This window comes from Motacilla alba, chromosome 2, assembly GCF_015832195.1.
Source record: "Motacilla alba alba isolate MOTALB_02 chromosome 2, Motacilla_alba_V1.0_pri, whole genome shotgun sequence".
NCBI classification, from domain to species: domain Eukaryota; kingdom Metazoa; phylum Chordata; class Aves; order Passeriformes; family Motacillidae; genus Motacilla; species Motacilla alba.
In genome coordinates, this window is record NC_052017.1 from 49259164 (window position 1) to 49274026 (window position 14863).

Genomic DNA, 14863 nt, shown 5'->3' on the forward strand with positions numbered 1-14863 from the left:
TGTTACACATCGAAGAGATGATCTTTAATAGGAGAAGCCCTGAATAATTCTGTTGAACATGACAACAAAGTAAAGTCTGTTCTTTTGTTGGAGAGGGTGGTACACCAAATCTTCCTTGATACATGAAACAAATGTGATGATTGTCTTTGGGTATGTAAAAGGACATAATGGCTTTCAAGTGGAAGAGGATAGGTTTACATTTGATGTAAGGAAGACATTCTTCACCATGAGGGATGTGAGACACTGGAACTGGTTGCCCAGAGAAGCTGTGGCTGCCTCATCCCTGACAATGTTCAAGGTCAGGCTGGATGGGGTTTAATCAGCCTGGTCTAGTGGAAGATGTCCCTGCCCATGGCAGAGAGGAGTTGATTTTTAAGGTCCCTTCCAACCAAACCATTCCATGATACGTGAATCTTACCTATGTGCTGTCTCTGTGTATTTAAGTGGTAAGTCATATGTCACTACATGGGGTTTCTTTTATTATTTATTTATTTATTTATTCCATTTGTTAGTATTTTATTCTGGTTTTAGTAAAGTCTTGGTAACCTTGTGTTTTGGGTAGAGTTTGAGGTTACATATTTAATGTATTTTATACGAAAACTTAAAAATGTGATGTTTTGATTCAACAGCATTCCATGCAACTCCCAATACTTACAAACGAAAGAATACAGAAACAGCATTAGATAATAAGCCTTGTGGACCTCACTGTTATCAGCATTTGGTAAGATAATTTTATATGTCACAATTCACTGAGTGCTAGTGCTGGCTGCAGTATAGGGGGATGCTTAAACTTAAGGGCATGCTGGATCTAGGATAGTGCATCTGCTAGTGGGTCATTTGCAGTCAAGTATGTTACCTTCAGCTGCTGTGAGAGAAAAAGTTTAACTTTCAGTCATCTTAAGTAGGAATACTTGTAGATGTAGCCTGAGGCATTTGTAGGGAAGAAATATTACTATCCCCTAACAATGGTGTTGCTGCTATTCTGTCCAATCAAGTCAAGGAACTGCAAACTTCACTCTCGTAAATTGTATCACAACAAAAAATTATAAAGGTTTTTTTAGTTTACCAAAGGCTGATTCCATCTGGGACTTGTGCTCTTAAGAAGCAATAGGATGGAAATTACTAAAGTGAAGTATTTAGTAATATAATTTCAAATCTCTCTCATAATTCTCCTAAATGTTTTAGTTTGAGAAACTATGCAATTTTCCCATCTGAAAACTTGCTACACTTTATCATACCCTTTTTCACTAGAAAACAAGTTACCAATGTTTGCATTTTAAAAAATGCGGAACACATACTGTGTAAGTGCCATGTGCAAGAAGAGTTCTTGTATTTTTATGGGTATTTTCTGTGGGAAATTCTAATTTATTTCTATCATCTGGGAAAATAGAAATTTACTACTGAATTATTTTTCTCTTGGCAGCCAAAGTAAAAGGTGAATTGAAATACTGACATGAGTACTTTGTAAGCGTAGATTTTTTTCATGGTAGCATCAAAAGTACTTGTGTTCATGGTTGGCGTGCCTTTAACTGGAACTTTGGTGCACGTGGTTATTTTGTGGGAACAAAAACAAGAACAGTGGGAAGTTCCTCCGGGTGCAAGTAAAAGGTGTTGTCCCACAAGCAGAACCGCTTCTCTCGTTACTTGCTGTAAACCGCGATGTTCTGTGTTCAGGAAGGCGCAAAGGAGTTTGCGGCTGCCCTGACCGCGGAGCGCATCAAGACCCCGCCGAAGCGCCCCGGCGGCCGCCGGAGGGGCCGGCTGCCCAACAACACCAGCAGGCCCAGCACGCCCACCATAAACGTCCTGGAGTCCAAGGACACGGACAGCGATCGAGAGGCCGGCACCGAAACCGGCGGGGAGAACAACGATAAAGAGGAAGAAGAAAAGAAAGATGAAACATCCAGTTCCTCTGGTAAGGCTGGTCAGTGCTGCTTCATTCAGTGATTCGCGGTGCTCGAGAGGATGAACAAAACCAAAACTACAAAAAAAACCAATGCAACAAAAACAACAAAGCCAAAACAAGTCAAGCCGTGCAATCCTAGAAAATGTGTGTTTGGAATGTGTGGAATAGAGTGAAAAGAAAGAATAATATGAGTTTAATCAAACTGTAAGAGAATGTCTGCATTGTCTCAATTTACAGGTAGGCCATTAATTTGAGTAGCTGCTGTTAGCTTCTGTAAGAGGCATGTGAAAAGTGTTTGTTTTTTCTGGTGCTTAGGAAACAACAAAAAACCTGGCATATTTTTAAACCGCAGTTAATCATAATGTGAAGGGGAAAGTAAATTTTGATACGTAGCCTTACTCTCAATTATTTATTACAGAAGCAAATTCTAGGTGTCAAACACCAATAAAGATGAAGCCAAATATTGAGCCTCCAGAGAACGTGGAGTGGAGTGGTGCAGAAGCTTCAATGTTTAGAGTTCTTATTGGCACCTACTATGACAATTTCTGTGCAATTGCCAGACTGATTGGGACCAAAACGTGCAGACAGGTAAGAAGGGAAGCTACTTGCTAAGGGTCATAGTGATTTACTTTTAAAGCTAAAGTATACAAATACTAGTATTAATTACTAAAAGGGAAAAGTAATTAATTATTTTGGTTTTCCCAAGAATGCTATAGTCCAGAATTCATACTACAAATACATAGAAGTTAGTTTTAAAACTGTTTTAAAATTAAATTTACAGGAGGTTTAAATTAGAGTATCAGTTCTTAAATGACAAAAATAATCAACTTTAAATGTATTGAAAAGAGACTGTGACTGGATATAATCTGTAAGTTGTTGGTTGGAGGAAATCATACTAACTTAGAATATGAGCAACTTTGTACTAGTGAGAGATTTATCGTGGATGTGTTATGGTATCTCTTGTTAGGTGTATGAGTTTAGAGTAAAGGAATCTAGTATTATTGCACCAGTCCCTGCTGAAGATGTTGATACTCCTCCCAGAAAGAAGAAAAGGAAACACAGGTAAATCTGTTACTAAATACCCTTAGCATAACAATAACTTGGAGATACAGGGGATCAGAACAGAAAGTGTTTTGGAGGAAAAGTTGTGCAACTCTTCTTTTGCTTCCAAAACCAAAAGTTGCAGCAATAAAACAAAATGGTGTTTTAGTTTCAGACAAAATCTTACTGCATTGGCGACTATAACCTTCCTCTTCTCTTTCTTTTTGAGCTCTTTATCAGCCAGGTTCTTGTAGGTGTATTGATGCAAGTAGTCAAAACTCTGTTTAGATTAGAAATCACCTATGCACCTTGTTGCAACATTCAAGATAGTGAGGTATATTTATTTTTTACAGTGATAAACATTAAATTCAGGAGTGTTTCAATAGGATTGAGTAATGATTATATGGTATTTTAAAATTAAAACTTATGGTTTTTTTAATGATGAGGTGCATTTGAGCAAGCTTCAGATAGCAAGCTAGTAGCCTTTTATGTCTTTAGGAGAGACTATTCCTTGGTAGCACCCCAGTTTCATTAGCACCTAGAACACCAACTAAAGAACCGGGTTAACAAGTTGTTTTTTGAAGTGAAGCTGCAATGAAGAACAGACAATTATTTGACACAATTTCTGTTGAAATTGCAAAACTTGGTGGCTACTCTGTCAGTGAAATGCATTTTTCTTTGAGAATTCTGAGGTTTGGAGAATGCAGCTCTGCCTTGATTATTTTTATTCAGAGAGATAAGAACATAGGAGATTAAAAGCTGACTGAAAATTAGCAAAAACATTTCTTTAGCAAGCAATAAATACACTTTTTCCCATATAATTTCCTATTTCTCCCTTTAACTTCCTTTATTTTCCCTTAAGTTTGTCCTTCCAGTTCTTCTCCCATCAATTCTTCTTGCTTCTGTCTTAGCTTGTCTACTTATTATTTCCAGGCCTAGTGAAATTCCTGAACTGGCTCAAAGATCCTGTTGACGTGGAGTAGAATATTTCTGCTTGGTAGCATAGAGGCAGGCAGCATGAGCTGGGAAAAGACTGAGTGAGCATCTGGAAAAGATTTTGTTCTCAGCAGAAGCTATTGATTTTAATGCTCTTGGCACAGTTTTCAAATGTTTGGGCATTTGGTGGGCTTGGCTGTTTAAATTTAGGTTATTAGCCATGGTGCAAGTTTGGAATATGTAGCTGAGAATTAGCTTGCTGTCAGATTCACATAAATTGCTGTAAAAATGGTGCCACTACATCTATTTAAAAGAGCAGCTAAAAGGCTCTAACATATTTTTGCAGCCTGAAATGGATTGTATGATTACCAGGCTGACATTGTTTTGGAGGAATTCTCAGACTTTTTTGAGTTTTGGAGTTTTTTTTTTCCCCAAGTAAATGAAAGCACACTCCATTGCATGGTGTTTCTTGACTTTATTTGCTTTCTTATTAGTTACCAATAAAAAAACTTCAATAGCACTTTAGTTTTGAAATGCCCTTTAATTCTTTAAACTCTCATTGAAGGAAGGAGATAATTTCACAAATATAATGTCCCAGAATATGTGGCAATCAAGCTGTCTCCATTCTTCTATGGCAGTAGCCTTTTTAAAAAGGAAAGCAGTTTAGCCTGCCTACATCCTGCTGTAACTTGAGCACTCTGAAGATCTCCCACAACCAGCAGTTGGGACAACCATCTGGAAATCTTCCACTGTTTCTTACCTTTCTTTTAGTTGAGTTTATTTACTCTTAGAGTAAATCCAGTCCTAGAGCCAGGAAGGCCTTTCCTTTGCTTTCCTTTTGCCCTTTTCGATTGCTGAGCTTTTACCTGTCTACAGGTTTTCCATGTGTGCATGTGGCTTTGAGCTAAAGCAACATCACCAGAGAGAAAAGCAGCAGCAAAAAGCTGCTTTTGCTGGCCTCTTGTAACCAATTTGAGAACAGATAATGTCTTTTATTGTAAGACTTTGCCTATTTCCCATATCATCTGGGTGCCCTATGGGCATACTGAGCCACTAGCTAGCAAGACTGCACCCCTCTTGGATAATGAAATGTCTTGTCTCCCTCCTTCCTGGGTGGTTTTTGTAAAGATAGCTGTAATAAGGCTGATCAGGGGGAGAAGAAGACTTCTAATATAGTTGCTTTTTGGAGAACCAGTAAGTGTCAGAGTCAGGCCTGTGTGACAGATTAACTTGTTATTTTGAGAAAACTCTGCCTTGATGAGAAGTGAGTACTTTGCATAGAAGCCAGTAAAAAACCTGAATGAAGAAAGAATTCTGAAAAGCATTGTGTATGCTGGAGGGAGAGTGTACTTCAGTACTGTTCATTCCTTTATGTGTATATTTTTCTTCCATTGCTGGGAGCTGAGTTGAATTTGCTTTAACTAATCAGCACTCCTTCATCTATTTTGGAACTGATTTTAAGGCCATGTTAAGCTGCTTCTTTATTATTTTGGTTTTCTCCTTCTCCCTTATCCCCTATTCAGAGGCCACTTAGTAATTTTATTTGAAAATATTTTATTTTTTTCCCCCACTTTCTCATTTTCATCCTCCTTCTGCTGGACTGCTGTTCACTGCATGTGTTTGAATAGCTTATGCAGTTCTGCCAAGAGTTCAGGATGCCTTTTTGTAGGGATTTAAAGTCTCACTGTTATCAGGCAAAAGGTGCAGCTGAGGTGCACCTGGTGGAAGATGGGAGGTGCTACCTGGTTGGAAGGCTCAGTCTTGGAGTGGTGGGGAGGCTGTGGATAAGATGATCTGGGAGACTGGAGTCTTTGAGTGATGCCAGAAAATCAAACACTGCAAAGACTCAACTACATATTTATACAATTGGCATGTGTTTTGAATGTTTAGTGCTCTTTCTGATAGCAGAGGATCCCTGTGCAAAGCCAGAAATGCTGGAGCAGCTTCTTCCAAAGAGTGATTTTAGTGCCAGGTTGGCTGACACTGCTGCTGCCCAAAACCACTGGCAAAGTTTACAAGTCTAGTAGGTTGTTAGGAAAGAAGAACAATATCTTTGACAGCTGCTGTCATGATGCTTCTGGAAACACTTGTTTTCTAAGCTGGCTCTCCTGCAGATGTCAGCAACCAGATGTACAAATCCACCGGCTTGCTTGGAAACTTGCTACGTAGTGTCCAGTTGGCTTTTTGTAATGAAGCTTCAAGTTGTGAGTGCTTTCTCAACTTTGTCCTTTCTTTGCCTTTGCTTCCTGCTGCATGGGACCAGGTCTTACCTTTTGCTTCTGTTTGAGATGGCAGATTTCTATAGGGCAGATACAAAAATGACTCTGCCTTTAGTACAGTGCTTGCTCAGGCTCCAGCTTTGTGCACTAACTGGGGGAACCTGAGCGTTTTGTGGCAGTTTTTGGAAGTTACAAGGCAGTGAATGTGCCATTGGATTGTGCCAGTCAAAACTCCTGTTGAGTTGGTCAGTGTTTGCAGCCTGCTTCCTGTTGTCTTGTCATTGCCCACGGTTCCTGCTGCCACTGTGTGTCTCCAGCCCCCTTCTCCTTCCTGTGACACCAGTCTCCAGAAGAGGGGCAGAGCAGATGGATGCCTTTCCATTATGAATGCCCCCTGTAGTTTTCCTTCTGCTTTGACTTGTTACTATTTATGTTTTCTTTATGTGTACGCACATTTGTGTGCATTTAAAGTATTAGGATAGCGGTTACCTTAGGAGAAAAAATAAAGCTGCTAATTCCTAATGAAAGAGTATTTTAAAAAGTCTGGCCACAGAATGCTTTTAAGAGTTTGCTGTGCTAGTAGGTTCTTATTATCTTGGAGTGACATACAAATTTCTGTGAAAGACTTGTTCAAAAATATGGCATGTTACATTTTCCAAATACCAGGTAGACAAGAAAGAAAGTAGTTTGGTGTGCATGAGAGTAATTTAAGTCAAAATTGCACTCCTTTCAGGCATGTGGGAAGTGTCTTCTTGTAGAGTCAATGTCTCATAATTCGTAAATATATGTTGGTAGCCTTTTCTTCTAGAGTGAATCACTCTTAATAGGAATGTCATCTATTTATTACAGTACTCTGGGATTCTGAGCTTCTTCCTTCCTCTCAGCCTTAGTTTTTTGGACAAGTCTGCCTTTGTGGGTTTCTAACTTGTATGGGTTCCTTCAGTGCTTGTAAGAAAATTGGTTATTGAGTTAAACCTCAGAGTAAGGCTTTAGAAGGGCAATTTGATAGAGAATCTTATCTGAAGCTGTTGGAGGGTGCTGCACACCATTTAGTTGAAGTAAAAGCTGCTATGCTTTTATGAAAGAAGTAGCAGCTAAAAAGTCCTATTTAAGTAGTTATAGTGGGAGATACTTTTTCAGAGTGCAAACTTCTGAGGAGTGTTGCATTCACTGAAAGGCAGAATAGCTTTTGTAGGTGTTCTGTGCTGGGGATCTTTTAGTACCTGTGCTCATGAGTGTTTTGGGCAGCTCAGTAAATCTGCAGAAAAAATGAGGTTGCTCGATGCAGCTGGCAATGTATTATTTGGCCAGGGAATGAGGCTTCTCCCATATTGTCTTCATGTTGTTACATGATATACTAAGGAAGTCCAAGAAGTAAAAACTTTGAAAATCCTTAATCTAGTTTCTTTTGTTATGTGTGTTCACTAAAATAAAAGTTGTAACTAAAATGTATAGAATTGAAGGGAAAAAATAAAACAACTGATTTCTCCTTTAATTTTAAGGCTACTGAAATTAAAAGTCTGGTTTTCTTTTGGGTACTAGAGGTCCAGACAGATGTTTTTGCTTGGCTGACATTCCCTGGCCAAAGGCTTTGCAATCTTTAATGGATACAAAATAAAGGGGTAAATGTAACTTGCAAGAACTTTCAAGTATAGTGAATGATAACCAAAAAGCATGTTACTCTTAAAAAAACCACAGCAAAGCAACAAATGCAAACAATAAAGTCCACCACACAACAAGAACACCACTTCTGGCAAAGGGTGTGCTTGGTTGAGCTACCTGAGAAAGGGGATACAGAAGGAAAACTGTCAGGACATAAGAGAAAGGAGTGTAGGCTTTGAAGCAGAAGGGGAAAGGCTCAGTGCAGCACCACCGGCTAGGACAACTGGGGAAAAGTGTCCAGCCAGAGGGAATACTGAGGTCCCATCAGTGTGGCTGTGCCAGGCAGACACTGTCTCCTGTCAAGTACTTGGAGCTCCCCAGGTAAAGGGTAGGACCTGGCTGTGATCCGTAGGTGACAACCAGAGTGGTGCTGGGGCCAGGTCCTGTGCAGCAAACAGCTGCCCCATTTCTACCCCCGTGTTCAGGCATGACCCTCCAGATCTGCAACTTCGTATCCTTCCCTCGCTGCTGCTCCTTCCTGCAGGAGCAGCTCCAGCAGCCTGCTCTTGCCAGGGCTTCCTTCAAGGGCATCTGAATTTAGGCATCTCTAGGCTGGGCTGGGTGGGGACTGCTCCTCTGTGCAGTCCTGGGACTAGAGGAATGGTGTGGGGAGCGGGGGGAGCAGCCTGCAGAGCTCTGATCTTGTCAAGCCCTAGACTGGGACAGGGTGGTTCTGCTGCAGCCCCTCTGACTCGTGTGCAGTTAGCAGCTGTTCATGTCTCCAGAAACTTTCCCATCTTAAGTCAAGTGTGGGTGCAAGATGCAGCTGCCTTTCCCAGCCCACTGCAGGAGGAGTTCCTGTCAACCTTCTTGTTTGTTTTGTGTTTTTGCAGGTTGTGGGCTGCTCATTGCAGAAAGATACAGCTGAAAAAGGGTTAGCATCTTTCCATTCAATTTATGTCCTCAACTTTTAAGATTCTACTATTGCTTTTTTTGCTTTGGTTGTTTGTGGGAGGGGGCTGGTTATTTGTATTTTTTAATGTTAGGCCATTATGTATGTTTCGTGGGGAGCTAGAGATTTTAGGGGAATGAAAATTAAAAACGTAAACTCCCACTTACACGTATTGTAGGGACAAAAGGTAGCCTTTGGTTAAAATAGCTGGAAGAGCTCTTTATAATTCCATAAAAAGGAAAGGAGGCTGAGTTTACTGTCTTTCCAGTATAGCTTCATTGAAGCACAGGTAAAAATGGTATTAAGGATAGGAGCTGCATTAAAAAGATTAAAAAGTGCCTTTTTTTTTTTTTTTTTTTTTTTTTTTTTTTTGTAAGCCAGCTTAATTTAGAAATAGTTCTCTGAAAAGTTGTTGAAAATAGTTGGGACTACTGGCAACATAAATAATTGATCTGTTTGTCTCAGTTTTTGTTGCTGATTGCTAACTTGAGCATTTTTACAAATTTACAAATTCATGCAAACCCAAAACAAGCTCAGGAGTATTAATAGCAAATATAATTTATATAGCACCAAATTCTCCCAACTGCTGTATAGGTAAAGCTCTAGACTTGTCCCTGGTAGTTCCTTTCTTGCCTAGAAGACTTCAGCATTGTCTGTACTAGAAAATTGACTTGGGAAAGCACAGTGGTATAGTAATAATAATAATAATGGGATTACACTGCCAGTGTTACCTGTTTGAAAGTTGACTGTTGTTCCACATTAAAAATTGCTTTCAGTATTTAAGCAAATTTACTTTGCTGAGTAACATCAGTGCTATTCCAAAACATGTTCAGACAGGAAATTATACCATTGTAGTTTTGTTTCTCAGTTTTCCACATCAACAGCTTTCAGCTCTGAATACTCAAAGCAGCTGAGCAATGGCAGAATGAGGTGCACTAGGAAGGCAGCTAATGGTGTAAAACACCTCACTAATATTACAGTTCTGATTTTGTGTCTTTTGGGTTTTTAACCCTACTTGTTGTGGGTTTAGGGTTTTTGTTCATGTTTGGGCTTTCTTAGTTAATTGACTAAAAAGGAATTTCTGTCTTAGTGTGAGGGGAACTGTATATTGTTTGTTTGCAACTTTCAACTTTACAAAATGTTGCTATTTTTATTCAGATGGGTCATCGAATCACGTTTACAACTATCAGCCATGTGATCACCCACGTCAGCCTTGTGATAGCTCATGCCCATGTGTAATTGCTCAAAACTTCTGTGAGAAGTTTTGTCAGTGCAGCTCAGAATGTAAGTAAAACATTTAAAAGTTATCTATAAACTTCTCTCACTGTCCCACAATCGAGCTCTGTACTACCAGCCTGTCTGTACTGCAGGCAGTTACAGGAGCAGCAAACAGTGTCCAACAGTGCAAGCATGTTCAGTTTAATTTGGCCCTTGTAATTGGCCATTGCATGAAGTCAGAAGCAGCCTTCAGACCTAAAATTGAGGAAGAGTTATTAAAATCAGGGAAGGAAAGAATTTGCAGTACTCCTGAATGTCCTATGCAGATATCAGTGGTTGTGTTACCAATATTCTGATACACTCTAATCTACACAGTCTTAATTTTACACTGTGTTTATTCATACTTGCTGTTTTTCTTTTCCACACGTTCCTTTGTAGGCCAAAATCGTTTTCCTGGGTGTCGTTGTAAAGCACAATGCAACACCAAGCAGTGCCCCTGTTACCTGGCTGTCCGCGAGTGTGATCCTGACCTCTGCCTGACTTGTGGAGCAGCTGACCACTGGGACAGCAAAAATGTTTCTTGCAAGAACTGCAGCATTCAGAGAGGATCCAAAAAAGTATGTCCAGAGTTATACAACTGTATGTCTGTTGCCTGGGTTTTGAGGTGTTCTTATATTTTCGAGCCAGAGGATGGAATTTCTTTGCCTTCATGCTGTCAAACTGGAAAAGAAACCAAAAAAACCCAAACCAAACCAAACAGCAAGGGAGTTGTCACTTGTTAGCTTGCTCATGTGCTGCTGTTAAGTCTATCTACGTTTTGTCATGTACCAATTAGTGTTTTCTGTGCAGCAGAGCAGCAGAATATCTCCTTTTCCCCATTCAGGCTTTGCTTCTTAATTGCAAATAGGCTGCTGTTTTAAAGAGCTCAGCAGTCTTTCCCCAGATCAGCATAAAGAAGTTTATCCTAGAGTCTAGAAGCTGTTTGTTTCTTCAGTTGTTGATTCTAACTTGTATACAGTCTACTAAAGTCCTGAAAGCCCATTCAGTTCTGGCAAATAAATTAATAAGCCAAAGTTGATTTCTACTCTGGAATATCTTCTCACAAAATAGTTGATTACTGAGCTAATGAGTAGTGGGCTCCTGTCTGCAGACCTTTTGAGGTTGAAGTCTTTAGTAAAGAAATTTTTATGTGACTCCCTCATTTCAAGGTGTCTTGGTGTGGTTAAACTAAAATTTCAGTAGTTTTCAAATACTTGGTCATTTTTCTTTTACATACATCATCTGATCCACAAGCTGTAATTTTAGTGTGTGTTTGATCATTAGAAGACTCTGGATTTGTCTGCACTCATACAGTCCCAACATATATATTTCACTTAAGTGATACACAACAAAATGGAAAAAAACCTTGAACTCAAATCTAAGCCAGGCATATCAAAACTTCTTGGTTTTTCTATTCCACAGCACTTACTATTGGCACCTTCGGATGTGGCAGGCTGGGGAATTTTTATCAAAGATCCTGTACAGAAGAATGAATTCATCTCTGAATACTGTGGTGAGGTAAGGATGGAGAACACTGGATGTGAGCTTAATTGGTGAAGTTACGCATTGACAGGGACCAACCATGGGTGCCATTGTCTGTAACCTGGTAGCACGCTCACACAGAGCTGTGTGGCTGACTCAGTGTCACAGGCTGTAACTGCTGTCACAGGCTCAGACCCTGGGAGCTACGCAATCACAAACATTTTGACACAGGTTCTTGTGAGAAGGAGAGGCTGTAATGTCCTTTTTATCTTAGATGGAATTTCAGTTCAGACATGCTTGGAATTTGGTGGCAAAATATTTAGTATAGTACTGAAAGTCAGTAGGAGCTTTTGCTAAGCTGTATTCTGTAGCAATAAAACCCAGTACACAGCCCTGATTTTGAGAGGAGAAGCAATTCTTGCTTTTCTTCTGCTCTGAAAGAGTTTATTTATGCTACAAGCAAAGCATGGATGTTTGGTAAGTGCAGAATGCTTGCTGAAAACAACACTTCATTTGGGAATATTTCGAATCCCAGAGAATAAAAAAACTCCCACCTGTCTTTCAAAAGGCCGGGGGGGTTTTACATTAAGCTGCTGTGGTTACACAACGGAGGAGTGCTTCTCTCTTTTACAAGTGGTGTTTCTTTCAGATTATTTCTCAGGATGAGGCAGACAGAAGAGGAAAAGTGTACGATAAATACATGTGCAGCTTTCTGTTTAACTTGAATAATGGTATGTATGCATTAGTTGCAACTCTTGGCAGCATAAGTAAAGTATGTATGCTTAGCGTTTTGTTCAGCCCTGTTCTTCTGCAGACAGCAGGTAACAATGAGAATTTTTTTCCACACATCTTTCTCTATCAGTGTGGGGATTCATCCTGCTGATAGTTAGGCTTTGGGTTTTTTTCTCTAAATGCTAGTCAGCTAGATGTAGTGATGGAGCCTGTTGCACAAGCAACTCTACAAGAGGAATAGAACTTCACAGAGGAAAATTATGTGCAGACATTAAGTAGACTAAAGAATGTAAAAGGTGTTGTTTGAAGTAATTTTACTGAATGAAATAATCAGTAATTTATGATGGTAACTGTGTTGGGGGAAAAAAGCCACATGTGGTATGTGACTGCTGCCACTTGAAAAGAAAAACAGACTGCACTGTGTCAAGCATAAAATAGTAGAAAATAGTTGAAATGAGGAAAAAAAACTGCTGCTTTATGTCAGTGTTGACTTAGCATACTTACAGAGCTTGTCCTTGTGGAATAAAGGTAGAGAAGCTTCAATGAGAAGCTAAGGTGGTGCCACTGTGGCAGGAGGTAAAGGAAAAGCACAGTAGCACAGTGTGGAACAGCAGGGTTCAGCTGTTGTAGGGTGGTGGGCCAGCTCTTCATGAAGGAAGCTGTGCAGTTATCTTCTCCAACTGCTAAGATCCAAGCGCACTAGACATTAAACTCAAAAAGGTGTTTGTAGGTGACCCATCCAACATTTGTGGGTTTTGTTGTTTTTTTCTGCCCCCCTAGATTTTGTGGTTGATGCAACACGCAAGGGCAACAAAATTAGATTTGCAAACCATTCAGTAAATCCCAACTGCTATGCAAAAGGTAAGTTTCACATTTACTTGCTTTTCATCAATGTATGAAATACTATGAGGTATTTCTTTACCACTCATTTTATCAGTATTTGTACTAACATAGCTAATTTCTTTTAAAACAGTTATGATGGTTAATGGTGATCACAGAATAGGAATATTTGCTAAAAGAGCCATTCAGACTGGTGAAGAACTCTTCTTTGACTACAGGTGGGTAGATGGATTTCAGATGGGATTGACTTTCAGTATCTGTGCTGCTCAGAGTTAATTCCTGTGCCTGCCTGGCCCCTGCAGCCTCAGGTTTCAGCAGCTGAGAAGCAGCACTCCCCACACTGCTTTTAAGCCAGGTGCCATAGCAAGACTGATTTGAGCAATGCAACTGGTTAAGAGCCTGCAAACTTGGGAAAGCAGCTCTTACAGGGCAAAGTGTAGTGACAAATGGGGACAGATTTTCTCTGGTTGGGTTACCTAGGTAGCAGTACAAGTTAACTCCCCCATCATTCAGAAATAGGCAAGAATTTCAGAGAATGAAATTTCAGAATTACTACAGATTAATGCTTGCTAAGAATGTGTCCTTACTGTAATCTACAATCATCTCACTTGGCAAAAAGTATATCCAGTGGCAATACTGTGTAGGTCAACCTGGAGAAGTGCAGTTGCTTTCTAGTACTGAAAATGAACTTCAGGACTGTGAGATTCAAGGTGAAAAAGTATGGAATTTTAGTGATTCTTCTCCTCTTTATCAAACACCTCTGAAAGTAGTTTCTTGAGTGGGTCAACAGTGTTATGCACCTGCAAATTCACACAAGGAGGAAACACACCAGCTGGTGAGGAGATGATGGGAAATCTAATATAAGAGTATTCCAGGCTGTGGTGCCATTCTGTCAGAACAAGGAAGCTGCAATATTCCATGATACTGATTTTTGTGATTTTTTTTTTTAATTTCAGATATAGCCAAGCTGATGCCCTTAAGTATGTGGGCATTGAAAGAGAAATGGAAATCCCTTGACACCAGCTACCTCTTCTTTTAAACAAACAGCTGCCTTATCTTCAGGAATTTCTAGTACTGTGGGCAATTTTAGAAAAATACAAATGATGCAATTTGAAATTCTGTATTTGCAAAGTACTGTAACAGTAATTTATAGTAACAAATTTTAAAAAAACCAACTTTTTATTGCCTTCTCACCAGCTGCAAAGTGTTTTGTACCTATGAACTTTTGCAATAATGTGGTGTGGTACATTTTTCAACCTTGAATAAAGGATACTTGAACTTCTTCATTTTTACTGGAATTGAGTTGGAATTTTGTGTCAGCCCCTTGAGTAAGCAACATGAATTTAACCTATAACTTCTGTGCAAAAGCAGCTCCATACTCATCTTCTGTTACTCTGGGTTACATTTCAGATCAGTGTGAAGATGGAAACAGTGTAGATGGCAGTCAGGTGATTGGGTGCTGCAGTGCCTAAGTGAGACAGATGTGGTCTTGCAGTTTCTCAGCTCCCTTGGATGCAGCTGCATCCACGTTCTCTCTGCAGAGAGAGAACAGCTGCGGCCCAGAAACTCCTGCAATTGCCAGAGTAGCTGTGATTTCTGTCACAAACACTACTTTCAAGACAAAGCTGTGGTACAAGGTGCCCTCGCTGTGACCAAACTGAATGATAAATACAATGGTAACTACACCTATATTAAAAAGTTGAGATGCAGAAGAGAAATGCATAGTTTTCATCCAGAAACATTTAGATGGCAGCTAGATGTCTGTACAGAGCTACGACATTTATTTCTTACTTGCTAGTGGATGTGAATGCTGCAGCCTTTTGTGAAGTAGAACAATGCTCTGGTCAAACCAGCTGGAGTGGGAGGGCAGGCACAGGGTAGTCCATGAAATCCTGT

General features: G+C 39.9%; 1 protein-coding gene across 8 annotated transcripts in view; it reads left to right on the forward strand.

Annotated features, from left to right (window-relative positions):
- Positions 1-14265, forward strand: part of EZH2 (enhancer of zeste 2 polycomb repressive complex 2 subunit) — a 50100-nt gene extending 35835 nt beyond the window's left edge. For all 8 annotated transcript variants that reach the window (XM_038164530.1, XM_038164483.1, XM_038164502.1 and 5 more), the window contains 12 exons: positions 630-721; positions 1675-1915; positions 2325-2494; positions 2874-2968; positions 8598-8638; positions 9815-9940; positions 10313-10491; positions 11336-11431; positions 12045-12126; positions 12908-12988; positions 13101-13185; positions 13924-14265. In XM_038164530.1, the coding sequence (XP_038020458.1) occupies positions 630-721; positions 1675-1915; positions 2325-2494; positions 2874-2968; positions 8598-8638; positions 9815-9940; positions 10313-10491; positions 11336-11431; positions 12045-12126; positions 12908-12988; positions 13101-13185; positions 13924-13984 (1349 nt within the window). In that variant the 3' untranslated portion in view covers positions 13985-14265. The remainder of the gene's footprint in view (positions 1-629; positions 722-1674; positions 1916-2324; positions 2495-2873; positions 2969-8597; positions 8639-9814; positions 9941-10312; positions 10492-11335; positions 11432-12044; positions 12127-12907; positions 12989-13100; positions 13186-13923) is intronic.
- The last annotated feature ends 598 nt before the right edge of the window (positions 14266-14863 follow it).